General features: G+C 58.3%; 1 protein-coding gene across 1 annotated transcript in view; it reads right to left on the bottom strand.

Annotated features, from left to right (window-relative positions):
• Positions 1–1,557: 1,557 nt before the first annotated feature.
• Positions 1,558–26,320, bottom strand: part of LOC140902949 (B-cell receptor CD22) — a 62,702-nt gene continuing 37,939 nt past the window's right edge. The window contains 9 exon segments of the mRNA XM_078850404.1: positions 1,558–2,379; positions 4,254–4,344; positions 5,131–5,237; positions 5,620–5,659; positions 6,043–6,139; positions 7,898–8,161; positions 15,159–15,422; positions 16,550–16,581; positions 16,583–16,811. Of these exon segments, the coding sequence (XP_078706530.1) occupies positions 2,272–2,379; positions 4,254–4,344; positions 5,131–5,237; positions 5,620–5,659; positions 6,043–6,139; positions 7,898–8,161; positions 15,159–15,422; positions 16,550–16,581; positions 16,583–16,811 (1,232 nt within the window). The 3' untranslated portion in view covers positions 1,558–2,271.

The raw sequence follows: 26,320 nt of genomic DNA, 5'->3' as shown, positions 1-26,320 counted from the left end.
CAGGCCTGATTTGGAGCAAACGCCCCAACGGCCGAAAACCGAGCCCCTCTGCAGCCGCTGAAGTACAGCACCCCACAAATTAAACCACCCCCAGGATTGCGGAAAATCCTGGGGCAATTTCTCCTGTCCAGACAGCCCCAGGGCTCGCTGGGCTGCTCGTCGGGGCAGGGGAGCAGGGTTTTGCTCTGTGTTTGTACAGCGCCTGGCACGCTGTCTCACGTGCGGTGCGCCTACGTGTTACCCCCATACACCGAATACACAATACGCGGGGGTTAGGAAATACACTGGGGCTGGGCTCCGTGTCTCCCCTTTGGCGCTTTATGCGGAAGCGGGAAGAATGACAGCCTGCAGGGGATCCAGCCTCCTGCAGGACAGGGTGAGCCGGACGCTGCTTAGTGCGGAAATCTTAGCCCCGGACAATGAACTCATTGAGCCAGAGAAACCCGTCTCTCCCCACTAGATAAGCCAGTGGAAGGGACTAGCCAGGAACTGAGGGATAATTTGCCTGCTGTTGCTACACTCCTGTAGGTGAGTGAGAGACAGAAGGAGCCGGAGCTGTTCGGTTTCTCTCTAAGGCGGCAGAGAGATGCCTTGGTCCGGGTCTATTAGCACCTGTCTGGGGAGGGGATTTTGGGGAGCAGAGGCTGGTTAACCCACCCCACAAAGGCAAAGTGAGCTCCGATGGCTGGGGGATGAAGCCAGACAAATCCAGACCGGACATAAGGGGCAGGTTCTTCCCAAGGAGAGGACTTGACCCTCGCAACAACCACCCCAGGGAGGGGGCAGGTTCTCCAAACCTTTGAGTCCTTCCATGGTGATCAGGTGTCTCACTGAAAGCCCCCATTCTAGCTCGACCCCCAGAACTGGGCTTGAAATCTGCAAAGGGGGCGGAGTTAGGGGCACAAGTGTCAAGGGGGCGGAGTTAGCAGTGCTCCAGCTCCATCCCCCAGATCTGGGCTTGAAATCTGCAAAGGGGGCAGAGTTAAGGACACACATGCAAAGGGGTGGAGTTAATGGCGCTCTAGCTTGACCCTCCACCCGTACAGATCTGGGCTGGGTGCAGGGACCCCTGGGGGAAGTCCTCCAGCCCAGGCTAGGCACGAGGGCAAACTGGCCGTGCAGAACAGTCCCTTGAGATGTGTGGATTGATAAACCAAACCCTCTAGCTCTCCTAGCATTGTGATCCCTCACTCCCCTTCAGGATCCACAGCTCAGCGTTTTAATCCGGAGCCAGGAGGAGACGCTTTGACCCCGATCCTGCCATTGGGCCCCTGTTACCGCCCAGTGGCTGGACCTAACACAGGAGCCAGGCCTCAGTCTAACATCACGGCTCAGCGCGGGCTTAATCCATGCAGAGCGGAGACGCTTGTGGGTCCCTTTCCAATTTCAGCAGGGCAGCTGGCTCAAGCTTCTGTAGCATCTTTGCACCAGTGGGAATGACCTTGCCAGGAATGGACGGTCAGGGTGGGGCAGCCCCCATCACAGCTGGGCAAATAACCGATTTGCCAGCAACGCCGAAAAATCGGAAACAAAATTCCTGTCAAGTCTGACTGATTTTCAATGGTTTTGATTTAAAAACAACACATGAAAGGATTTTTTGCAACAAAAAGAATCGTTTTGGACTGAACCAATTCGAGGGTTCGGGGGTTTTATCTCCTCCTGAGACAGTTTGGCAAAACCCTCCTGAAATCGTGTGATGATTTGGTGGCGCCGAACCTGTGTTTCCTGATCACAAAATGTTTCGTGTGAACACGTTCACTTGTTTCTACTCCCCACCTCCTGCTCCTAGAGCCGGGTCATGAGCTGCTGGATCTTGGCCTACTAGATCAAGGGGCCCGCTCTCACCAGATGTCTGTTCCTCGGGGGGGATATTTCTAGAGGGGACTGAGTCACCCCTCAACCTCCTCCGTGTGACGCTGGATAAACTGAGCCCCTGGAGTCTGACTCCTGCCTGTCTTCCAATCCTTGAGTCATTCTCCTGGCTCTTCTCTGACCCCTCCCCAAGTGATCTCTGTGAGTCTGGAACTGGGGGGCTGCGCAGTCGGATTCCACTGGAGGTCGCCTCTGAATGTGGGGGGACGGCTCTGGCCCAGGTCAGACCAGCCGATCAAACTGGCCCCTTCTGGCCTTGGAAATCTGTTTGTCTCGTGTCTCCTCATTGCCCCTCCGCTGCCTCACGGGATCCCTAGCTGAGAAGCCGGCGCAAGCAGCAAGCATGTGCAGCTGGCTGGCGGCTGTAGGGGGAAGTGCCAGGTGAGCCGCAGCTGGATCCTAGCTCTTAATAACAGCGTATTCGCAGGTGAGGTCGGCGACAGGCTCCGCTCTCCGGGTGAGAGGCTGCAGCTGGACGGCCGCGTAGTGGACCTCATCTGGGTCACTCTAGGGTAAAGAATAATAATGACAATGCCCGACTCTGACGGGGAGCTTTACATCAGCAGAGCTCAAAGCACGGCTGGGGAAACTGAGGCACCGGATGGGGAAGTGACTTAGCCAAGGTCACCCAACAGGCAGGTGGAAGAGCCAGGAAGAGAACCCAGGCGTCCTGTGTCTCAGGCCAGTGCTCTATCCACTAGGCAACACTGTCTCCTAAAAAACAACTCCTCCCCCCCACAATTTTAGCCTTGATGATCATTACGTCGGGCCTTCTGGAGACCCCTTATATCGACACAAAACACATCGGCTGAGGGCATCACCTCTGTAATGGGAGATACACATGGAGGATAACAGCCCTACCACTGCTGCTGGGTAATGGAGCAACTCCTTCAGCTCCACCTTGGGGGTAACAGCTCTGCTCCTCCTGCCATCGAATGGAGCAACTCCACCAGCTCACGGCAATGCTGCTACTCAGGCACCAGCAGTTGGATCAGAGCTGGCCCCCCTACAGGGGAAAGGCCCCAGGCCCCATTCCCTGTCCCAGCCAGTGGACGAGATATTGCTGCACACGCCAGCTGCCCAGGGCTTGTCCCGCTGCCCCCGGCGACACAGAGGCCCCCCCGCAGAGCACTCGCCTCTTCATGTCACCCCCTCAGCCCCGTCACTCAGCGTCCCGCCCACCGCTCTGCCCTCCAGCTGCTGGGCGATGCCCCCTGCCCTGCCCCGCAGCTGTGCTCACCCTGACCCAGAGCGCCCAGCCCAGCCTGGTCTCGCTGCCGCTGAGAGCTGATCTCACAGGGGGCAGAGCCGGGATAGAACCCAGGAGTCCTGGCTCCCAGCCCTCTGCCCCCACTCTAACCACTAGACCCTGCTCCCCTCCCAGAGCCAGGGATAGAACCCAGATGTCCTAGCTCCCAGCCCCACTTCTGTAACCACTAGATCCCATTCTCCTCCCAGAGCTGGGGATAGAAATCAGGAGTCCACGCTCCCAGCCCCCCTGCTCTAACCACTGGACCCCACCCTACTCCTGGAGCTGGGGACAGAACCTCGGAGACCCGGGCCGCATATACACAGAGGAATGACAGGTTTTAGAGTAACAGCCGTGTTAGTCTGTATTCGCAAAAAGAACAGGAGTACTTGTGGCACCTCAGAGACTAACCCATTTATTTGAGCATGAGCTTTCGTGAGCTACAGCTCACTTCATCGGATGCATACCGTGGAAACTGCAGCAGACTTTATATACACACAGAGATCATGAAACGATACCTCCTCCCACCCCACTGTCCTGCTGGTAATTGCTTAGCTAAAGTGATCATCAAGTTGGGCCATTTCCAGCACAAATCCAGGTTTTCTCACCCTCCACCCCCCCACACACAAACTCCCCCCCAGACGTTCTGGTTAAACTTGGATTTAAACTTGGAGAGTGGTCAGTTTGGCTGAGCTATTGCCAGCAGGAGAGTGAGTTTGTGTGTGTGGTTTTTGGAGGGGGGTGAGGGGGTGAGAGAACCTGGATTTGTGCAGGAAATGACCCACCTTGATTATCATGCACATTGTGAAGAGAGTTGTCACTTTGGATGGGCTATTACCAGCAGGAGAGTGAGTTTGTGTGTGGCGGGGTGGAGGGTGAGAAAACCTGGATTTGTGCTGGAAATGGCCCAACTTGATGATCACTTTAGATAAGCTATTACCAGCAGGACAGTGGGGTGGGAGGAGGTATTGTTTCATGATCTCTGTGTGTATATAAAGTCTGCTGCAGTTTCCACGGTATGCACCCGATGAAGTGAGCTGTAGCTCACGAAAGCTCGTGCTCAAATAAATTGGTTAGTCTCTAAGGTGCCACAAGTCCTCCTTTTCTTTTTACAGAGGAATGAGTCTCTCACCTGTGGTACTTTGCCAGTGTTCATGGGCTGGCTGTAGATGTGGGATTCCCTGGTGCTATCCGGAGAGCCCGGGCACACCTCGGTGGGCGCGCTGCCACGGAAAGAGAGAACGTTATGGGGGCTGGGGATGGCGCGAGGGCATTTGGGTGGCTAGTGTTCGGTCGGCTGCAGCGCCGTGGCTGGAGATTGGTCAGGCTGCGTCGGTCAACAGCGTACAACCCCTGTGGGTCAGTGGCTGGGGGTGGACCCCTGGGCTAAAGCACCCCAGACCAGACATGAGTCATGGATTTGGGGAATGGGAAATGGGGCCTTTCCCCTCTAGGGGACACTGGCTCCAGTCCAGCCCCGGAGTGGGGGACTGGCTTCCTCGGGAGGGAGGAGGGCAGAGAAGGGGCCTTTCGCTTCTAGAGCAGCGGTCCCCAAACTGTGGGGCACACCACCCTAGGAGGGCCTGGAGGAACTTTTGGGGCAGTGCAGCCAGGCCAGCCCCCATGGGGGGCAGGGAGGGAGCACCACCCAGCCCCACTCTGCCCCAGCCGCAGCTCCAGCCCTGGTCCCAAGCCCAGCTCCCGACTGCAGTTCTGACCCCACTCCCGGCAGGGGATGGGGGTGGGGACGGACAGTTTCCATTATGGGTAAGGGAGGGAGCAACAGAAAATGGTTGTGGACCCCTGTCGAGGGAATGCTGGCTCCGATCCAGCCCCTGCCCCAAACAGGGCTCATCCCTCCAGCAGGGGGCGCCAGGGACACACACAAACTGACCTACACCCCAGCAGGAGGCATATCAAGCTCAGCCTTGGCCACGCTCTCCAAACATGTGGGCACCGCCCCACACCCAGCCCCTACACAGTAGCTCAGACCCACGCCCGGCTGTTACCTGGGGGCCGCGGGTGGGGCCAGGCAGGCTGGCTTCCCCATGCCATAGTGCTGGGTGTTTTCATAGATGCGTTCAGACATCGGGGTCTCCTCTGGGCCTGGCTGGTCCTGCAAGGCAGGGAGAAGTGAGGCCGCGAGCCACTGCTCTAGGACTGCTCGGTGATGTCTAACAACAAAGGAAAATGCACACAGACCCCCCCACCACACCTGATAAACTACCCAGGGGATTGGAAAGACCTTCTGTCCTGCTCGGGGACGGGGATGGGAAGGGGACAAGGAGAGGAATTTTATAATCCTGTTTTATGGAGGGGTAAACTGAGGGACAGAGCTCATCTAAAGTCATGCAGTGAGTCAGCAACAGAGCTGGGGATAGAACCCAGGCGTCCTGGCTCCCAGCATCTCATGCTCTCGCCCACTGGACCCCACTCCCCTCCCAGAGCTAGGGAAAGAACCCAGGTGTCCTGGCTCCCAGCCCCTTAGATGCACTTACCGGATCGCGGCTCAGCCCCTGGCGTTTGCTCCGCCTCTTCCTACAAATAAAGGAAACCAACAGCTCAGAGGCAAAACGACATCTGCTTCGGTTCAGGAGAGGAAGGAACAAGACAAAGGCTCCCACAAAATAGAACCTCCTGCCTGGGCTTGACCCCTGCTCCCCTGACCACCAGCCCAGCCGTGTAAGCAGGAGGCCACCCAGCCCTTCCCAGGCCCCTGCAGGGGTCAGGTATCTGTGTGGGACTCAACCACCACCATTCAATCACCTCCCCCTGACTGGGTTTCCGTGCAGCCGAACTGGCTCTCCAATTCTCACTCCCGGATTGCGGGGTTCTCCGGCAAAGGCCAGGCGGGAGGAGCTGGGGATGGCCAGACGACCCGAAACGCGGATATCACCGGTTTGCAAAGCAAGAGCAAATACCTCCAAGCTATGACGCCGACCAGCCCCACCAGCAGCAGCAGGACGAGCGCAACTGCAGGTCCCAGGATGTAGGCGGGAGCCCAAACACGGGAGGTGGCTGGAAAGGAGAAAGGAGGGTTCTCACCAGCAGCAGATTTTTGAACCCCATTTGCTGAGGGACGGCAGCCGGGTAACAAGCCCACAGTGAGGCTGCATGGGGCGGGATCATTACACGTGGTGGCTTTGGAGTCAGCAGACCTGATGCTCAGACGCGGAGCCCTCCCGTCCCAGCACCCCCAGCCTCCTCTGTAGGCTGTGCTGCCCAGGGGGATGACATTTCCTATGATGCACCACTATCTCTCCTCGTGGTGATGGGAAGGGTCCCTCACAGGAATCCATAGCCAGGGTGCATCCTGGGAGATGCAGTTTCAGAGCCTTGTATCCTCATTCTCCACTATAGGCCAAGGTGTCTCTCTGGACTACATCTCTCATGATGCCCCACCAGCCCCTCTCTTGGTGGGGGAAGGGCGTGCATCACAGGAATCCTACGCCAAGGTGCATCATGGGAGATATAGTCCGGCTACAGATTCTGGCCCACAGAAGGGAATGGAAGCACAAGGCACTCAAACTACAACGCCCATCAGGCCATTTTCAATTGAAATATTTCGGTTTTTGACATTTCTATGAAAAGTGGCGCTTTCCCACTTGGGAAAAAAAAACCCATTTCCTGGCCAGCTCTACTAGAAATTTTGGTTTTTTTAAATGAATACCAAGATCTCACAAAATCCCATCATTCCATGTGTGTCATAGGAGTCCTTCGGTGTGGTGCATCATGGGACTTGCAGTTCCTGTGCCTCACGTTCTCAGTCTCATCTGTTGGCCGGGGTGTCCGGCTGAACTACAACTCCTACGATGCACCACCTGGTCCCCTCTTGGTGCGGGGAGGGGCGCTTCAGTGGAATTCGTGGCTGTGATGCATCATGGGAGATGTAGTCCAACCCCTCCCTGTTTGATGATAGGGCTGGACTAAAGGGCTGGAGGAATCACAGCCAGCCTCCCCAAGACCTCGGCAAAGGCAGTGATGGGCCAAGGGAAGGATGATCCATAGAATCTAAGGGCAGAAGGACCAGCTGGGTGACACAGGCCTCAGAACTCCCCTGAATTCATTCCCATTTGAACGACAGGACTCCCATCAGTTCATTCCCGTTTGAACGAGAGCCGATCCTTTAGCAAAACATCCCAGAGTGATTTAAACATTCCCCGGGATGGAGAATCCACCACGTCCGGAGATCATTCTTTCAATGGCAAATTCTCCTCCCTGTTCAACATTTGCACCTTAATGCCAGTCTGAATTTGTCTAGCTTCAGCTTCCAGCCCCTGGATCTCTGTCTGCTCGGCCGCCAGGCCCATTATCAACGTTCTCTTCTCCGTGTAGGATCTTCCAGACGGGGCTCACGTCACCCCTTCCCCTTCCCTTGATTCAGCTAAACAGACGGAGCTCCTGGAGTGTCTCACCCTAGGGCAGGTTTTCCAACCCCTGACTCCTTCTCATGGCTCTTCTCTGACCCCTCCCCAGCTGATCAGCACCTCCTGGGAGTGCGGGCCCCAGAACTGGGCACAGGATCCCAGACGTGGTTGCACCAGGGCAAGATCCAGAGGTAAAATCCCCTCTCTGCTCGATTCCAGATTGCCCTGTTCCTGCACCCCGGGATGGCACTAGCCCTGCTGGCCACCGCGGCACTGGGAGCTCCTGGTGAGCTCGTGATCCACCGTGATCGCCACAATGACCCTCCCCCGCTGGGCCTACGGCACAAAGGCACAATCCCAGCCCCTCCCCCACCCCGGAGGTCTCTTTTCTCAGGTCCCCGGCACTGACAGAGGACGGTGATGTTGATGGGGGGGGACGGGGACTGGCCGATCCCATTGTCGGCCTTGCAGCGATACTCCCCAGCCTGCTCCACCGTGATGCTCTTCAACACCATTTCCTGCTGGGATGCATGCAGCTGCTGGTCGCCCCGGTACCAGGTGTAGGAGTTGGGGGCGGGGAGGCTCCTGGTGTAACTGCACGTTAGTGTCACCGATTCCCCTGCCTGCGGGCTGGTGCCCAGCGCTGCCGTAACGCGGACACCTGTGGGGGCATCTGGGGGGCGAGACGGAGACACGGCACGTGAACGGAGAGAGACAGAGTGGGGGGACCTGGCCCAGAGGGGGGAAGGGATCCAGGGCAGGGGGTGAGGGGCAGGGCCTGGCCCATGTGGCTCCAGGGGGCGAGAACAGGCAGAGCGGCATGGGGATATGGGGGAGGGGTCGCGCAGAAGGGTCTGGGGGGACAAGGCAGTTGCGGGGGGGAGGGTCTGGCCCAGAGCAAGCTGGAGGCCTGGAGCAGGTGAGGGGTGGTACAGGGCCTGGCCCATATGGGGCTGGGGGGCTGGGGCAGCTGGGGGCAGAGACTGTCCCAGAGGGGTCCGGGGACACAAGGCAGATGGAGGGGCAGGGCCTGGCACAGAGGCGGCTGGACACCTGGGAAGGTGGGAGAGGACAGGGCCTAGCTCAGTGTGGAATGGGGCCCCGGGGCAGGTGGGGGGATGAGCAGTGGCCCAAAGGGGACTAGGACCCCGGGGCAGGTGTGTGTGGGGGGCACAAACTGAATTTGTCTCTGCTGGGCCCAGCCACGGGAGCAATGCAGAGGAGCAGGGGGCCCAGCCCTGACTCAGCAGCACTGGGTTGAGCAAACCCAGTGTGACAAAGTGGGACTGTTCTTAATGTTTCCTCTGAATAGTGTGTGGGTGCCTCAGTTTCCCCTATGCAGTTTCCCCTATCTAGGGGGTGGGAGAAGGGTGTATGACCACTGCAGAGCCCTAGAGGGGAGGTGTGTGCAGGGGTCTGGACACAGAGAATGGCCGACACCCTGTTTCCTGGAGACTGATGTCCTGGGCCCTTCCCCCCTGCAAGGTGAGAGCTAAAGGGTGGGAGAACAAAGGAATCTGGTGATCTCCTGGCCTGGGAAAGGGACAAAGCCCAGAGGAGGAGGGGCTGGAGGGAGTTTCAGTTTGGGGCTGGTTGGAGACATGGAGTGAAGGGCAGACGTGGTTGTCTGGCTCACTGGCCCCCAAAATGGACCCAGCTGAGGGGTCCGGTTCTCTGCACCTACAAGCTCTGTTTTAGACCATGTTCCTGTGGTCTAATAAGCCTCTGTTTTACTGGCTCGCTGAGAGTCTTGTCTGACTGTGAAGTTGGGGGTCAGGACCCTCTGGCTTCCCCAGGAGCCCCACCTGAGCGTACTCGCTGTGGGAAGCGCACGGAGGGGCAGAGGATGCCGAATGCTCCGAGTTCAGACCCAGGAAGGCGGAAGCCGTGTGAGTGAGCTGTGTGTCCTGAAGACAGGCTGCTCACAGAAAGGCGACTTCCCCAGAGTCCTGCCTGGCTTCATGGGGAGCAGTTCCAGAGCATCGCCCAGGGACCCTGTGACAACTGGTGGCAGCGGTGGGATGTACTGCACCCCGTGGATGGCGCTTCCTGCAGGAAGTGACTGGGGAACAGTAAAACGAAGGGGGATTGACGAGGACCAGGAGTGCTGAAGGGTCAGAGAGGAGCGGTTTCGGGGGGCGGTTAACCCCTGGGAGTGTGTGACCAGCGAGAAGGACTGTGCAGTAATAGGGTCCCCCTGGGGACTGCGGTGAGCAGTCTCAGCGGCGAAGGACCCTGCGGCTTGGCCCTGGGAGAGAGAAGGACTTTTGCAGTAACAGGGTTCCCCTGGGGATTGCAGCAAGCAGTCCAAGGGGCGGAGGAGTCTGCCGCTTGACCCTGGCAAAGAGGTGGTGACCTCGAGAGAGCACACAGGCCTGTGAGTCCACAACAACTTGGGAAGAGCGGAGTGATGGCCTGTCACCGTCTCCTTAAGAAGGACATTGTAACCCTGTACAGAAAGAGAGGGTTGAGCATTGGAAAGTTCACCAAGGCACAGTTCATCGTGCAGCTGGAGGAGGATGACGGCTCTAAGGAACAGATTCCTGACCCAGATGGGGCTACAGCAGGATCTGGGAGCAGCTGGAGTGGTAGCCAGGCATTCCCAAGACTCCTGTCCCCGACCAGATGAGGGTCTTCAGGACCGGGATCCCCATCCAGGGATCGAAGATGGATGGGTTGGAGCTGAGTCCGAGAGAGCAAGAGGACTGTGAGAGACAGCGAGAGCCCGAGAAAGAGCTGCAGCAGCAGCATGAACTGGCGATGGGGGAGCGGAGAGGCCTAGGGGACCTCCCAGGGGTGAGTGGGGATAGACCTTGGGGGGCCAGTTCTGCAGGGAACCTCGAGACTAAATTGCTGCCCCGGTTAAGGGAGGTGGGGGATGTGGATGCCACCTCACTGCCTTTGAGCAGGCTGGCGATTTGAACCAGGGGGACCCTGCGGAAGAGCCCCGGTGTCTAGCTCCCTTGCTGGGTCCCAAAGCTGTAGACTCCGTCAGCCAGATGAGTGGGGTGGTGGACAGGCTCCCACTCCTGACCCCAACCTGTATGTCTGTGTAACCCTTCTGCCCGTCAGAGTTGGCAGCAACAAGGGCCGGGTTCAATATCTAGGGGATCCATTCCAATAACACAATGCAAACCGGCTCGAGCCCCCACCCAGTGACCTGGGACAAATATATACCACCCCTGCTGGGCGCCTCCAAGAGTCAATACTTCCCCTCTCGCAAGCACATAGTCTGAGTGTAGCAAAAGCCTTTTAATAACAGAGAGAAACAATGTGGCATTATGTTGGGGAAACACCACCAACAGGATTCATAACACAACCCATGAGCAAAAACAACCCCACCCCAGGCAAATTGGGGCATGCCCTTTCCCTTTGGTTCTTGAGTCCAGCAACCCCAAATCACCCAAAGTCCCAAAAGTCCAATGCCCCAAAAGTCTCTGTCTCTGGTCAGGGCAGCCCCAGAGTTCAAAAGTTTATCTGCAGAGCTTTACCTCCCAACCTGGGTGGAAATGGGACGGGGGTAAGAGGCACCTTACATGATCTGAAGCTGACCACCCCATAGCTCCATAGCAGCGCTCCGCTCCGCCAGGCACCCCACAAACTCCTTCGCTCAGCTGCGCTCCGCCAGCCGCCCCCCGCTCCGCCAGCCGCCCCACAAACTCCTTCGCTCAGCTCCACGGCCCACAAGCAGCTCCTGCCATCCACACACTGCTCCGCGTCGAACTGCTCCACAATATATCTTCAGGCTCCCCCACTACTTAACACAACACTCAGTGATTTCAGCTCTTAGGTGAATTCAGCTTATAATAGGGGAGCCCCAGTGCTGGTGCACTGTCAGCCCAAAGTGAGCTCAGCAGCCTATAACTAGACTTCTAATGAAATCAAAATTAGCTCTGATATTCCACAGTGGAGAGAGGAGGAAGTGCAATTAACATATAAGGCCCTCACCAAGGGGCCCATACCACCAAGTATTAATACTCATCCCCAATCTCTCTCTAGTCACACAGTTTTGGAACCCATGACCCTTGCCTAGCGAGTGCTACTTAGTTGATGGTGAATCCCTCCATCATAACAAAAGGCCCAGTACAGTTCCAAGCACAGTTCCCATAATCAGGGTAATAACAATTTATTCTTCCTGCCCCAATAACAGAGACACTGGGGATCCCACAGCAGCCAAAGTGACCATTTGGGCAGCTATGGTCTCATTCTAGGCGTGGTGGGTGTGCCTATGCAAATGAGATCGGCCCCTGAAGTTCTTTTCCACAACTTGCCACACCTCACCACCAGATGTCAGGGTGGAGCTCATCCTGACACTGCTTACATCTGTATGGAGTTTCCTGGGGCCAGGCCCCTCGGACCTCCAGTGGGAGCGGAAGGTGATGGTCAATGGGGAGACATTCCTGGGGTGGCGAGATCCTGGGACAGAGAGAACTGTTGTCAGGCCCTGGGTGGTGCAGCCTCAGATGCTGAGGGGCTGTGTGAGCTGGGTGAGGGTCCCAGGGACGAAGCCCCTCGCCCTGCCTATGGCCCAGACCCAGGAGGGGTGGGGCTGGCTGGCCGTTGGGGTTCTCCAGGACACCAGCTGCGAGACCCTGTTGTGGGGTGACTGTGTCTCTTTGGGGCAGGATCCAGGCCATGCTCCGGTAACTGCCAAGGGTTTGAATTTGAATCCAGGGAACCCATCGGCGGAGAGGGAAATGGTCAGTGAAAATGCAGATGACCTGGCTGGCAGCAGGGAGGAGCGGCTAGGCTCAGGCTACCTGCCTGCCTGTAACCAGACCCCTGGGGCTGGGTGGGACAGAGAGATGCTCCCCGCCCCCTTGCACACCTGAGAGGGGGCTCACGCTGGCTCTGATGCAGTGAGGAAAGCAGCGAGCTCGCTGCCTACCCCCACTGGGACAGCAAGGGCAGCGCTGAGCACAGTGGGAGCTGAGACCCCAGCTCAGTGGGGGGAGACACAGGCAGGGCAGGGGATCTGTTGGGAGTGGCAAGGTGCTTGGTAAGGAAAGTCTGGTTGAGCCTAGGCAGCCTTGTGAGCTGATGGCTGTGTCTAGTCAGCAGGGTGGGAAGGGGAGGAGAGTGGAAGACGAGTGTCCCTGGACCTTACCTGTTAGCTGGGTGGAGAATTGGGACAGTGAAGGAAACGTGCCCGTGTCTGTCAGGGGTATTGACTTGCCTATGGAGGGAGCTACCCTGATCTCCAAGCAGTTGTTTGTGACCAGCCTTGTGTGCTGGGACAAGGGGAAAGAGATCCCAAGCTGTGTGTCTGGGAAAGGAGAAAGTGTGTCCGGCTCTTCTTTGTCTGTGGAGCAGACAGAAGGGGTCTTTCAGCCTGTGATGGTTGAGGGTTGTGCAGTTGTCTCAGAGCTGGCTCTGGATTCAGCTAAAGCCCAGGAAGGGAAGGGTCCTAAGTTTGTGTCTGCTCGGGAGAATGGCCCTGTAACTAGGTCGCATCCAGTTAGTGTCTATGTAAAATCCTAGAGAGCAGACAATTCTGGTGCTTGTATTTTGCCTGTTGCTAGTGTGTTGTTGGGAAAGGGTGGAGCAACTCTGTCTAATCAGGGTGAGATCCTAGCCAGGGCACAAGGAGAGCATGAAGATGATGTGATTGTGTTACCTGCTGAGGGTGTGGAAACCTGTAACAAGAAGGAAAAGATTCCTGAACTTGTGTGTGGCAAAGGGAAGGAGAATGCTTCTGACCTTTTCTCTAGGAAGTCTGTAAGTTTGCCTGAAAGGGGATTGTGGAGGAATCCGCTGGATGGGCCAGAGGTAATTCTGGATGTAAGGGAGACCCAGAAAGAGTCTGTTGTTGCTCAGGAAAGTGTTCCTCTAGAGCAAGCCCTAGGTAAAAAGGGTAAGAGCAGAATTTCTGTGAGGGGTGAATTGTTGCATAGAAAAGCCCTAGGGCAAGGAATCCTCAGGGAGTCTTTGCAAGCAGTTGACTGCAACTGAAGGGTGTGAAAGTGATTTAATCAAGAAAGTTTCAGTTCCTAACAGCCAGAAATTTTCGGTTGTGAATGGATCCACTGACTTTCCTGTTGAAAGACCCAGTGTGGAGAGCTTTGAGAAGGTCTCAGATGAAGTGAAAGCTGTTAAGAAAGTTAAACAGCCCTCTAACCAAGTGGCTGTGCTTGGCCAGCTTGTTGGGGAGAAGACCCGATCCCAGTTTGACCCCCTGGGGTTTTGGGGTGGCCAAAGGGCACAGGCTGCATAAACCTTCCCACATGCGGCCAGCAAGTGCTATCGACCACCCCCGACCTAAGGGGGGGCGTGAAACTGGAAGGACCTGGTGTAACTCCTAGCAAGGAATGGGAGAGATGCTGGGGCATCCATAGGAATGTTGGTGGCTTCTAACTTCCCCAGGTCACCGGCTAAAGTGACCCCGCTCAGTTTGATCTCGAAGGGGGGAGAGATGTGACGAAGTGGGACTATTCTTAATGTTTCCTGTGAATAGTGTGCGGGTGCCTCAGTTTCCCCTATGCAGTTCTTAAGTATCTAGGGGGTGGGGTAAGGGTGTATGATCATTGCAGAGCCCTAGAGGGCCGGTGTGTGAAGGAGTCTGGACACAGAGAATGGCTGACACCCTGTTTCCTGGCAACTGATGACCTGGGCCCTTCCCCCCTGCAAGGTGAGAGCTAAAGGGCTGGAGAACAAAGGAATCCAGTGACCTCCTGGTCCGGGAAATAGACAAAGCCCAGAGGAGGAGGGGCTGGAGGGAGTTTCAGTTTGGGGCTGGTTGGGACATGGAGTGAAGGGCAGACGTGGTTGTCTGGCTCACTGCCCCCGAAAATGGACCCAGCTGAGGGGTCCTGTTCTCTGCACCTGCAAGCTCTGTGTTAGACCATGTTCCTGTTGTCTAATAAACCTCTGTTTCACTGGCTGGCTGAGAGTCACATCTGACTGCAGAGTTGGGGGGCAGGACCCTCTGGCTTCCCCAGGACCCCGCCTGAGCAGACTCGCTGTTGGAAGCGCACGGAGGGGCAGAGGACGCTGAATGCTCCGAGGTCAGACCCAGGAAGGTGGAAGCCGTGTGAGCTGTGCGTCCTGCAGACAGGCTGCTCACAGGAAGGCGACTGCCCCAGAGTCCTGACTGGCTTCACAGGGAGCAGTTCCAGAGCATCGCCCGGGGACTCCGTGACACCCAGTTATTCGGAGGCGGGGGCGCAATAGGAGGCTGGGGCTCATAAGATGGGCAGGGTGGGGCAAAGCAGGGGGGACAAGGTGGGGGCACGTGGGGCTGCTCCAGGATGCTGTGTGGGGAGTACCAGGGGTTGCGAGGGAGGAGGCTCTCACCAGCCCTCGCAGAGAGGCTCAGATACACCCAGCAGGGGCTGGAGACCCAGACCCCGCACACGCAGCTCTCTCCATTGGAGACGGCTGCCTTCTCAACACGTAAATCCTGCCTGGCTCCTGGCAGCCACACGTCCCCGCGGGACCAGACCTACCCGCCAATCGGCCACAGGGCAGCAGTCTGGCAGCGCAGGGTAAAACCGTCGCCTCCCCTAGACACTGCCTTCCCTGCCGGCCACGAAACCTCGACTCTGGGCACGTTTGGGGCAATGGAGGGCGACAGTCGGGAGAGAGAGACCCGCTGGACCGACGGCACAAAGGCACAACCCCTGCCCTTCTCCCACCCCGGAGGTCTCTTTTCTCATGTCCCCGGCACTTACACCGGACGGTGATGGTGATGGGGGGGGACCTGGACTGGCCGATCCCATTGTCGGCCTGGCAGCGATACTCCCCAGCCTGCTCCGCCGTGATGCTCTTCAACACCATTTCCCGCCGGGATCCCTCCAGCTGCTGGTCGCCCCGGTACCAGGTGTAGGAGTTGGGGGCGGGGAGGCTGCTGGTGTAACTGCACGTTAGCGTCACCGATTTCCCTGCCTGCGGGCTGGTGCCCGACGCTGCCGTAACGTGGACATCTGTGGGGGCGTCTGGGGGGCGAGACGGAGACATGGGGCGTGAACGGAGAGAGACAGAGTGGGGGGATCTGGCCCAGAGGGGGGAAGGGATCCAGGGCAGGGGGTGAGGGGCAGGGCCTGGCCCATGTGGCTCCAGGGGGTGAGAACAGGCAGGGCAGCATGGGGATAAGGGGGAGGAGTCCCCCAGAAAGGTCTGGGAGCACAAGGCAGCTGCGGGGGAGAGGGTCTGGCCCAGAGCAAGCTGGGGGCCTGTAGCAGGTGAGGGGTGGTACAGGGTCTGGCCCATAAGGGGCTGGGGATCTGGGGAAGCTGAGGGGGGGGCAGAGACTGTCCCAGAGGGGTCTGGGGACACAAGGCAGATGGAGGGGCAGGGCCTGGCACAGAGGCGGCTGGACACCCGGGAAGGTGGGAGGGGACAGGGCCGAGCTCAGTGTGGAATGGGGCTCCGGGGCAGGTGGGGGGGATAAGCAGTGGCCCAAAGGGGGCTGGGGCCCCGGGGCAGGTGGGATGGGGATGCAAACTGAATTTGTTTCTGCTGGGCCCAGCCACCGGAGCGATGCAGAGGAGCAGGAGGCCCAGCCCAGAGCCAGCAGCACTGGGTTGAGCAAACCCGGTTATTCGGAGGCGGGGGCGGAATATGAGGCAGGGGCTCCTAAGATGGGCGGGGTGGGGTGAAGCAGGGGGGACAAGGTGGGGGCACGTGGGGCTGCTCCAGGATGCTGTGTGGGGAGTACCAGGGGTTGCGAGGGAGGAGGCTCTCACCAGCTCTCGCAGAGAGGCTCAGATACCCCCAGCTGGGGCAGGACACCCAGACCCCGCACACGCAGCTCTATCCGTCGGAGACGGCTGCCTTCTCAACACATAAATCCTGCCCGGCTCCTGGCAGCCACACGTCCCCGCGGGACCAGACGTACCCGGCGACGGGCCGCAGGGCAGCAGCCTGGCAGCGCAGGGTAAAACTGTCGCCTCCCCTAGGCGCTGCCTTCCCTGCCGGCCACGAAACCTCGACCCTGGGCACGTTTGGGGCAACGGAGGGCGAAAGTCGGGAGAGAGAGACCCGCTGGACCAACGGCACAAAGACACAACCCCTGCCCTTCCCCCACCCCAGAGGTCTCTTTTCTCAGGTCCCCGGCACTTACAGAGGACGGTGATGTTGATGCGGGGGACGGGTCTGGCCGATCCCATTGTTGGCCTGGCAGCGATACTCTCCAGCCTGCTCCACCGTGATGCTCTTCAACACCATTTCCCGCCGGGATCCCTCCAGCTGCTGGTCGCCCCGGTACCAGGTGTAGGAGTTGGGGGCGGGGAGGCTGCTGGTGTAACTGCACGTTAGCGTCACCGATTCTCCTGCCTGCGGGCTGGTGCCCGACGCTGCCGTAATGCGGACACCTGTGGGGGCATCTGGGGGGCGAGACGGAGACACGGGGCGTGAATGGAGAGAGACAGAGTGGGGGGACCTGGCCCAGAGGGGGGAAGGGATCTAGGTCAGGGGGTGAGGGGCCCACTCTCCCCCTCTTCTCACACCACTGCCCCCTCCTACCAACCCCCTATTCCCCCCAAGGCCACCACCTCCCCTTACATGTGCATCTTGTCCAGGGTCCACGCACCTAATTAGCGGAGCCAGGCCTGCGCAGCTCCACTAATGAGGGGGTGGCCCCTCGTTCTCTCCTGTGCAGTCACCCAGGAGTGCACCTGAGAGGGAACTAGCCGCGGACCACCTGAATGGAGCTCGCGGACCACTGGTGGTCCGTGGACCACAGTTTGAGAAGCTCCAAATTCGAGAACATGCTGGTTTAAAGTTGCCCAATGCTCCCTTGTCGGGTTGTTTGGCAGCCGCCGGCTTTGCCCACTGCCTGCAGAAAGAGCAGCCCCTTGGAGCGAGCTGGTGGGGCCAGGGTGGGCCGACAGCCCCCCATCAGCTCCCCTAAGTTCCCTGTGCACCCGCCGCCCCTCAGGCTCCCAACTGCCGGCAGTTCAGCCGTCCCTGCCCACACGGCCCTGTGCTGCCCCTGCCCTCTGCCGGGGAGCTGCTCCGGGAGCCTCCTGCTCGCTCTGCAGGGCAGGTGACCAGATGTTCCGATTTTCTTGGGACGGTCCCGATTTTTGGGTCTTTTCCATATATAGGCTCCTATAACACCCCAACCCCGTCCAAGGTTTTTCACACTTGCTGTCTGGTCACCCTATGTGCAGGTGAGGAGGGGGAAGAGGGGAGCTGAGTCAGGGTGTCCCCCTCCCCCATTCCTGCCCCCCCATCTCCACAGAGGACGGGGGGGACAGGACACAGCAGGGCTCAGAATGGAGGGGGCTTGCTGGCAGCAGCTGCTGTCTCAAAGTCTCTCCCTCACACACAGGGTGTGTGTCTCTGTGTCTCTCTCTGCCCTGCTGTCTTCCCCTCGCCCCCCTCCATTCCTGCTGCCTTGTGGAGTGAGGCTGCATTAACAGCGAGGTGTTGACCAAGCTGTGCTGAATGGAATGGAGATTCCTGTTTTTGTGTCTTTTTGTAACTTCAGGTTGAGGGATTCTCTCTGTTTTGAATCTGATCGCCCTGTACGGTATTTAGCAGCCTGATTTTACAGAGGTGATGCTTTTACTTTTTCGTCAATTAAAATCCTTCTTTTAAGAACCTGATTGCTTTTTCATTGTTCTTAAGATCCAAGGGTTTGGGTCTGTGTTCACCTATGCAAATTGGTGAGGATCTTTATCAAGCCTTCCCCAGGAAAGGGGGGGTAGGGTTTGGGGAGGATTTGAAGGGGAAAGAGAGCCCAGCCAGCTCTCTCCTGTGAATTGGGGAAGGAGAGTTTGGAGGTGCCCCCCCCAACATCAGCCCATTTCCAGCCCAGCAATTAATCACACCAGGCCCCCAAATCATGCCTGCCCCCCCCCGAGTTCTCCCATGAGTCCAGGCTGACCCCCTCCCCGCATTTGCCCAGCCCTCCTTCCATCTAGTCCGTCCCCTGCATCCCATTAGTTCACCCCCTCTCAGTTCAGTCCCCCAAAAACCCTGCTCAGTTCACCTTCCACCCCCTTCAGTCCAGCCACCCTCAGTTCACCTCCCCATCCCCCCTCAACTCAGGTCCCCATATCGCCCCTCAGTGCACCCCTCATCCCCTCTCAGTTCAGCCCCCCCACCCCCCGCCCCCCGCCGATAGCTGGTGTCTGGCCCTTGGGCCAGAGGCCCTGACTGCAGGAGGAGCCCCACTGGTGAGGGGTCAGGTTAGGGTTGCCAACTTTGTTGGAGAAATTCCTGCAGGTTTCATCACATGACAGTCTTTAATTGAAGATTAATCTTTAATTCCTCAACACTCCAGTAAAATCCTGGAGGGTTGGCAACTTTAGATCAGGCACTTCCCTTGTTCAAGGAACTGGGGGCGGACGCGGGCAGGGTCCAGCCGGGCCGGAGCTGGGCGGACGGGCAGGGCAGGGAGCAGAGCTCTCCAGCCCGACCCAGGAGACACCCTGACTCGCTGCGGCAGCCAGAAGCCCGGAGGCAGGACGTGGCGCAGGGAAAACGGCAGCCCGGGGGACGAGAGCAGCTGAGGCCCTCGCTGCTCAGCCCAGCGTGGCCGAGGGCTAGACCAGGCTGACTCTGCCATGAGAGCCAGGCGTGTTCTCCACCGGGGTGAAACCAGCAGCGAGGACCCTGCCGCTCGGGGTCAGGTTCAAGGCCAGACGCCCCCTAGGCTTGAACTGGAGCCGCTGGTGCGAGTTGGTGGGACTTCCCTGAGATGGAACCTGGTTCCAAGCACCCTCCCGGCAGTGTAGACGCACTCCCAGGGCTGGGGAAATGGTCCCCATCAGTCGCCTGGCTGGCAGCGCGTGGCGTCTGTGTGAATTACTCACCGCTCAGGAGGCAAAGGGCAGGGACCAGCACCAAGGCCATCTCCGTCCAGGACAGAGCGCTCAGCCGGCCTGGGAGGGGAAAGGGGCCGGGAATGATTCACCTGAAGCTTTTCTGGGTGACAGCTCATCTGTGCCGGGCGATGGCATCTGGCCGTGGGATCAGGTGCGTCACCAGGTATTTCACACCCGGAGCCCTTTGTAAAAGAACTTCCTAACCAGAAGGGAGTAAAGCCCAGAGATTGGCCTGGCGGAGCTAGGACTGGTTGCATTTCTATCCCTGTGTGCCTTGCGGGCCATGTGAGCTGGGCTTACGGCCTCAGGGGTGAAATGCAGCCACCTCTGGGGAGGGGCGAGTGGCTCTTCGGCAGCTCACAGCAACGCAGAGGGCATTTTTAGGGCAGGACTGGAGGACGGTTCCTAAGTGGAGCTGACATGTGCAGGGAGATTCAGGGAGGTGGAAGGGAACAAAGCACTTTGGGGTGTGGCAGGGACCCCAGGGGGACATTCTGACCCCTTGGGATAGAGCCATGTTGGGAAAGGATATCACAGGCACAAGGGGGCAGGGTCGGGGTTCAGTGTTTCAGCGGGGAACAGCAAAGCCCCAGATACAGAGATCAGCCCTGACTGCGAGGGGAGAGCCCCCTACACAGCCCCCCGGCCCGTCCTGCAGCTCCGCACCCCCTAGCGCTTTCTTTGCTGCTTCGTCTCCGATAGCTGGATTGTTTATCGGGGCCCGTCTGTGTGTATCTGTGACCCCAGCCTGGGCAGAGCCACTATCTGATGTTACCCAACCGCTCCGAGAACGTTCCCTCTGGGTCACGGTGCAACTGGCCAGCAAGGGTCTGAGGGCCCGGGTGTGTCTGAAAATAAATTTCCCTTTTCAGAGCTGGAACTAGAACCCAGGAGTCCTGGCTCCCAGCTTCCCCTCCTTTAACCCACTAGCCCCCACCCTGCTCCCAGAGCTGAGATAGAACCCAGGAGTCCTGGTTCCCAGGCCCCAGCTCTGTCCCAAACATGATGCTCCCTCTCTGAACAGTTGATCAGTCTAGCATGGGCTCCCCCAAAAGATCTCAAACACCTTCAGTGACACGTTCACGAACAGTGAAATGCAGCCTGCTCTGGGGTAGGGCACGGCAGGTGTTTAACAGCGCCGGGTAATGTTGCCGAGCCGTGTTCAGTCCCCATATCTTATACTGTGAGCGCGTCGGGCGGAGACTGGTTCTCACGCTGTGCTTGGGAAGCCCCCAGTGTATTTTCAATGCCACCCCCAGTGACAGTGTGGCCCAGTGGCTGGAGCACACCAGTGGGACACAGAGCCCCGGGTTCTTCTCCTAGATCTGTCACGGACCCACCATACAATAGCGGGCCAGTCACTGCTCCTCCCTGTGCCTCAGTTTTCTCTCTCACCTATTGTCTATTGCGGGCCGTCTATGCAAGCCTTCACCCCCCGGAGGTGCAATGCAACCACCTCTGGGGAGGGGCGCGTGTCTCTTTGGCAGCTCACAGCAACGGGGAGGATGATTTCAGGGCAGGACCGGACCGGAGGACGGTTCCTATATGGAGCTGAGATGTGCAGGAAGGGAACAAACCATGTTGGGGTGCAGCAGGGATCCATGGGGGACATCCTGACCCTTTGGGATAGAGCCATGTGGGGGAAGGGTATCACAGGCACAAGGGGCCGGGTCGGGGTTCATTGTCTCAGCTGGGAACAGCAAAGCCCCAGAAGCAGAGATCAGCCCTGACTGCGAGCGGAGAGCCCCCTACAGCGCCCCCCTCCTTCCAGCACTGCCCCCGCTCGCGCCACCCTGGGGCATTGGGGCCAGCACTGACTACAAGGGGAGAGCGCCCCCTACTGAGCCCCCCCAACCCGTCCTGCAGCTCCGCACCAGCTCGCACTTCCTCTGCTGCTTCCTCTCCGATAGCTGGATTGTTTAGGGGGGCCCCGTCTCTGTGTGTATCTGTGACCACAGCCTGGGCAGAGCCAGCGTCTGATGTTACCCAACCGCTCCGAGAGCGTTCGCTCTGGGGAATGGTGCAAGGGGCCAGCAAGGGTCTGAGGGCCCGGGTGTGTCTGATAATAAATATTCCTTTGCAGAGCTGGGCCTAGAACTCAGGAATCCTGGCTCCCAGCTTTCCCTCCTTTAACCCACTAGCCCCCAGAGCTGAGACAGAACCCAGGAGTCCTGGCTCCCAGCCCCAGCCCTAACCCAAATACCAGGCTCCCTCTCTGAACAGTAGCTCAGTCTGATGTATTCTCCCTGCTATGACCTCAGGTCCTTTCCTAGCTGTGATATTTTGCTAGGTTGTGTGTTACTGAAATATCTTGCGATGTTGGGAACCCCCACAACCAGCCTTTCAGGTCCAACAACGGAGCAGGCAGAGGGGCTGATGGCCCATTACAGGAATCCACACTCCCAGGGATATCCCAGGAACTGTCTACAGTGGAGACTGCTCAGGCCCTGGCTACACTGGCAAGTGTCTGCGCAGTAAGGCAGCTTTGAGCGCCGTCGCTCCCGAGGTGCACACGGCCAAGCCACTTCATGCGCAGAACCTGCCCTGTTGTAGGGCTTTAAAAAAAGCCACCCCGACGAGAGGCGTCGAGCTTCCTGCGCCGGGGCTACAGAGCCGCGGTGCCGGCGTAGACACCCTGGTTGACGACAGCGCTGCGACCGGCCTCCGGGAGGTGTCCCCCGATGCCCGTTCTCACTTCTCTGGTCAGCGGTTTGAAATCTACTGCCCTGCCCTCAGGTGACCAACCATCAGCCCCAGCCCGTACGTTCCTTTGCAAATTTGAAAGTCCCCTTCCTTTTGCTCGGTGACGCGTGCAGTGGTCCTAGTGCATTTGTCCAGGTGGCCCTGCCTGCTCCAGGCACCAGGCGATGCCCGGCTTGCAGCAATGCCGAGCTGCTGGACCTTGGGGAGAGGAGGCTGTGCAGTCCCAGCTGCGCGCCAGCCGGAGGAACTATGATACCCAGGGACAGATTTCACGCTGCAGGAGAGAAAGGGGCCATGGCCGGGACACACTGCCGTGCAGGGTCACAGGGAAGGAGCTGCGGAACGCCCACCACAGGGCGCGGGAGGCAAACCACCAGTCCGGTGCTGCGCCCACCAGCTGCCGGTTCTACAAAGAGCTGGACGCGATGCTTGGCGGCGACCCCACCTCCACTGCGAAGGCCCCTGTGGATACTTCGTTGGCTCACGTGCCAGTCGAGAGTGGACTGAGCCAGGAGGAGGAAATCTCGGACGAAGACGGGGAGGAGGACCCAGAGGCAGAGGATGACTCGGAGACCAGAGAAGCAGGCAGTCAGGAGCTCTTTTCTACCCCGGAGCAGCCTAGCCGGTCACAGCAGTCGGAGCTTGGCAAAGCACAAACAGGAGAGGAGTCCTCTGGTAAGTGGACCTGATTTGGGGAATTGCTGAAGCGAGTTGCTGGGGGCAGGAGGGTTGCAGAACACAGGCTTGTCTCCCATTGCAGACGTGCACCACGATGTGACCCCACCACGGAGTGCTTGTTTCCTGAGCCCCACAGCGGCGTTCCACTGTGGTCAGCACCTCCGTGAATGCCACAAGCAATCTCCTGTCGTAGCTCCTATGCGTGGCGAGATCAATGTCGCACTCCTCTTGCCTTGGTAGTTTCAGGAATTACTCCACTGCCTCTCGTGACGTGTTAGTCAGAGCGAGCGGCACACTGGTCAACAGTTCAGGATCCATTCCTCCCCGAATAGGCAGGATGCACAGTACACAAAGAGTTGAAAATTGGCGCCAAATGTAGACGGAAGCACAGGGATTGCCGGGATGCGGAGCAATGCATCACGGGGCCTTGAGACAGGACCCAGGATGCCCCGTGACCCCTTCCGCCTTCCCACAAGTCTTAGCGGCAGAAGAGAAAGAGGTGCTCTTGGGGATAGCTGCCCAGAGTGCACCGCTCTGAATACCGCCGCAAGTGCAGCAAGTGTGAACACGCTGTTGTGCAGGCAGCTGACAGTGTGAACACACAACAGCGGTTTCCCTTCAGCGCTCTCTGAGGGGCGCAGTAACTGCCAGCCCTGTAACGTTGCCAGTGTCGACGTGCCCTGAGAGGGAGCAGGTGCACAATGGAGGCTGCTTGACTCACGTCATGGCAAAAGATGGTTTCAGCAAGCTGGAAGAAACTCTAAAGGGGGGGAAGTGACGTCATCACTTGGCCTCAACTCCCCCCACAATGCAACACCTGGAGACATGTCTGGAGGACAAAGACTGAACGGGCGACGGGTTCCTCGCCTGAAGGGGAGTCCCAGCCGGTGTATGGAAGATGCTTCTATTGTCTATCAGCGCGAGACACGGCTTGATTCAAATCCTGTCTAGTTTAGAGAACTCAGAATGCGATTTTACTTTTATGTCTCAGGTAACCAACTTTGATCTCTACGCTCACTGCTTACAATCACTTGAAATCCATCGTTCTGCAGTGAATAAACCTGGTTCATATTTTACCTAAAACCCTGCGCTGTGGTTGAAGTGCCTGGGAAATCTGCTCGGGTCGCAAAGGCAGGTGTGCGTCCACTTTCCTTTGTGGCAGCGGTGGATCGGTGTGCCGGGGTTGGCACCCACCTCTCACGAGTGCCCGTTTCTGATTGGGCATGTGTGCGTTTTTTAGGTCTGGAGACCCCCTTTCGGTGGTTCTCAGGCAGGTTTGCAGTGACTCAGCCCTGCGGCCGAGCCACACTGTCTGTACGTTAGCCGGCGCAAACCCCTTCCGGGGGATACAGTCCACAGGGCCTATCTCAGGACCCCGCTGGTGGTGTCTCTCTCGGGCCCTCCTTGGGCTAGAGTCTTAAAGTAGCCCAGCCCTGGTACGGGGCCGTATCCCCAGGGCTTCCTCCCTGGAGACACTATCCTCCTGCAGCTTGTGCTAGGCCTGCCAAAGTACAGGGTGCTTCCCAAACACAACGTGAGAGCCAGTCCCTGCCGGACGGGCTCACGGTGTAAGATACGGGGACCAAACATGGCCGGGCACTCGGGAGAGGACAGCTAAGCCTCCCTCCAGACCTCCTGGGGGACGACTGCTAAGCCTCCCCCTGCCCCACTGCTCTGTTCCTGGGATGGGTGGGGTTGAACCCTGAGGCCTCCCGCAGGGGGCCTTTGGGCCTAGTCCACCCCATCACAACTGGGTAATAAACGTACACTGGTCAGGCTTCGGACCAGGGCAGGACGGTACAGACCTGGGGTCGTAGGTGGAGAGCTGGGGGGATTGGCGGGAGCCTCTATTGTTTCATAGGGGCTGGGAGACCATTCATGGGACTCAGCTGAGCGTGTCCCTGCCTGGGGATGGCTGTGTCAGGGCAGGACCTGCCAGAGGTTTGTAGCTTGTCACAGCATCACAGTGTGAGAGGGAGCCCAGGTTGGTGGGACAGAGGGCTCAGCAGTACCCCAGTTCCAGGTTGCACCCCAGGGAACCCATCGCAGTGGGTGGGAGCCAGGACTCCAGGGTTCTATCCTGAGCTATTGGAGGGGAGTGGGGTCTAATGGGTTGGAGCAGTGGGGCTGGGAGTCAGGACTCCTGGGTTCTATTCTTGGTTCTGCCCTTTGTCCATGGGGGATGGGGACCCTCCTCTTACTCCGAGGGCTGAGCGACTCCTCAGATGCTTTGAGATCCCAGCTGGCCAGCGCTAGAAAAGGACCGAGCCTCATCCCTTCACCAGGGTCTCTCTGAGCATGGGTGTTGTGGTCCTTCTAACTCTGACCCAGTGGGCCCATTTAGCCCATGGCTGGTGAGTCTCTGGGGCTGGACAGGGTTAAAAGGAACAGGCAACACCACACACCTCCCCACCCCCCTTGTAACCAGCGCTGGGGTTGAGCTTCACAATTTCCAGAGAAAGGGGAAGTTTGTCTGCTGCAGCCAGACAACAAAGTGAAGTGCGTGGAGCCAGAACCCCCAAGTCCCGACTCTCAGCCCCCTGTTCTAACCACTAGACCCCATTCCCCTTCCCCAGCTGGGGATAAAAACCAGAAGTCCTGAGTCTCAGTCACTGTAACCACTAGAGCCTATTGCTACCAAACCAGCAAGTAGGTTGCCTTTAAAGGCCAGGAACACAGGATCACGGTTCCCTTTCCTCCCCTGAGGCACCAGCCACTCACGGCGCCTGGGGCTATTGCCACAGATGCAAATGAAGATGATTTCTCCTTACCTACCCCCAACCTCTCTGCTGTCTCCTTAGTGTTAGCGGTGGGATCAGACCGGAGTCCCAGCCACTAACCCAGGCCCAGGTCCCAGGTATGAGCTACTTTTCCTTGTTTTGGGGGCAAAAAGCCAGATGGGGGAGAATGATTCTTCGCATTTCTAAATCATTGACAGGAGATTAAACGGTGAGAGTTTCTTATGGGAGGGGACCCAGCTGAGACCAGGGCCTGGTGAGGCAGGCGCTGCCCAGACACAGCCAGAGACAGTCCCTGCACCAAAGAAATTATAATTAAAATAGACAATGGGTGGGAGGGAAAACTGAGGCACAGAGAGAAGGAGTGACTGGCCCGCTATTGTATGGTGGCTCCCTGAGAGATCTAGGAAGAGAACCCAGGGCTCTGTGTCCCACAGCCGTGCTCTAGCCACTGGGCCACGCTGTCACACCGTCATTGGGGGTAGCATTGGAAATACACTGGGGCTTCCCAAACACGGTGTGAGAGCCAATCTGCCCGACGAGCTCATTGTGTAGGATGGGGACTGAACACGGCAGGGCTACTTTACCCTGCGCTGTTAAACAGCTGCCGAGCCCTACCCCAGAGCAGGCTGCATTTCAGTGCCTGTTGAAAAGACCAGCAACTGGGCAGGCTGTGAAAGTGTCTGAGATCATATAGGGGAGACCACGCTGATCGCTGCTTCTGGGGCTTTGCTGTTCCCAGCTGAGACACTGAACCCCGGCCCTGCCCCTTGTGTCTGTGATACCCTTCCCCCACATGGCTCTCTCCTAATGGGTCAGAATGTCCCCCTGGGGTCCCTGCCACACCCCAAAGCGATTTGTTCTGTTCCACCTCCCTGACTCTCCCTGCACATGTCGGCTCCACATAGGAACTGTCCTCCAGTCCTGCCCTGAAACTGC

This window comes from Lepidochelys kempii, chromosome 24, assembly GCF_965140285.1.
Source record: "Lepidochelys kempii isolate rLepKem1 chromosome 24, rLepKem1.hap1, whole genome shotgun sequence".
NCBI lineage: Eukaryota > Metazoa > Chordata > Testudines > Cheloniidae > Lepidochelys > Lepidochelys kempii.
This window is presented reverse-complemented; position numbering and strand designations above follow the sequence as displayed.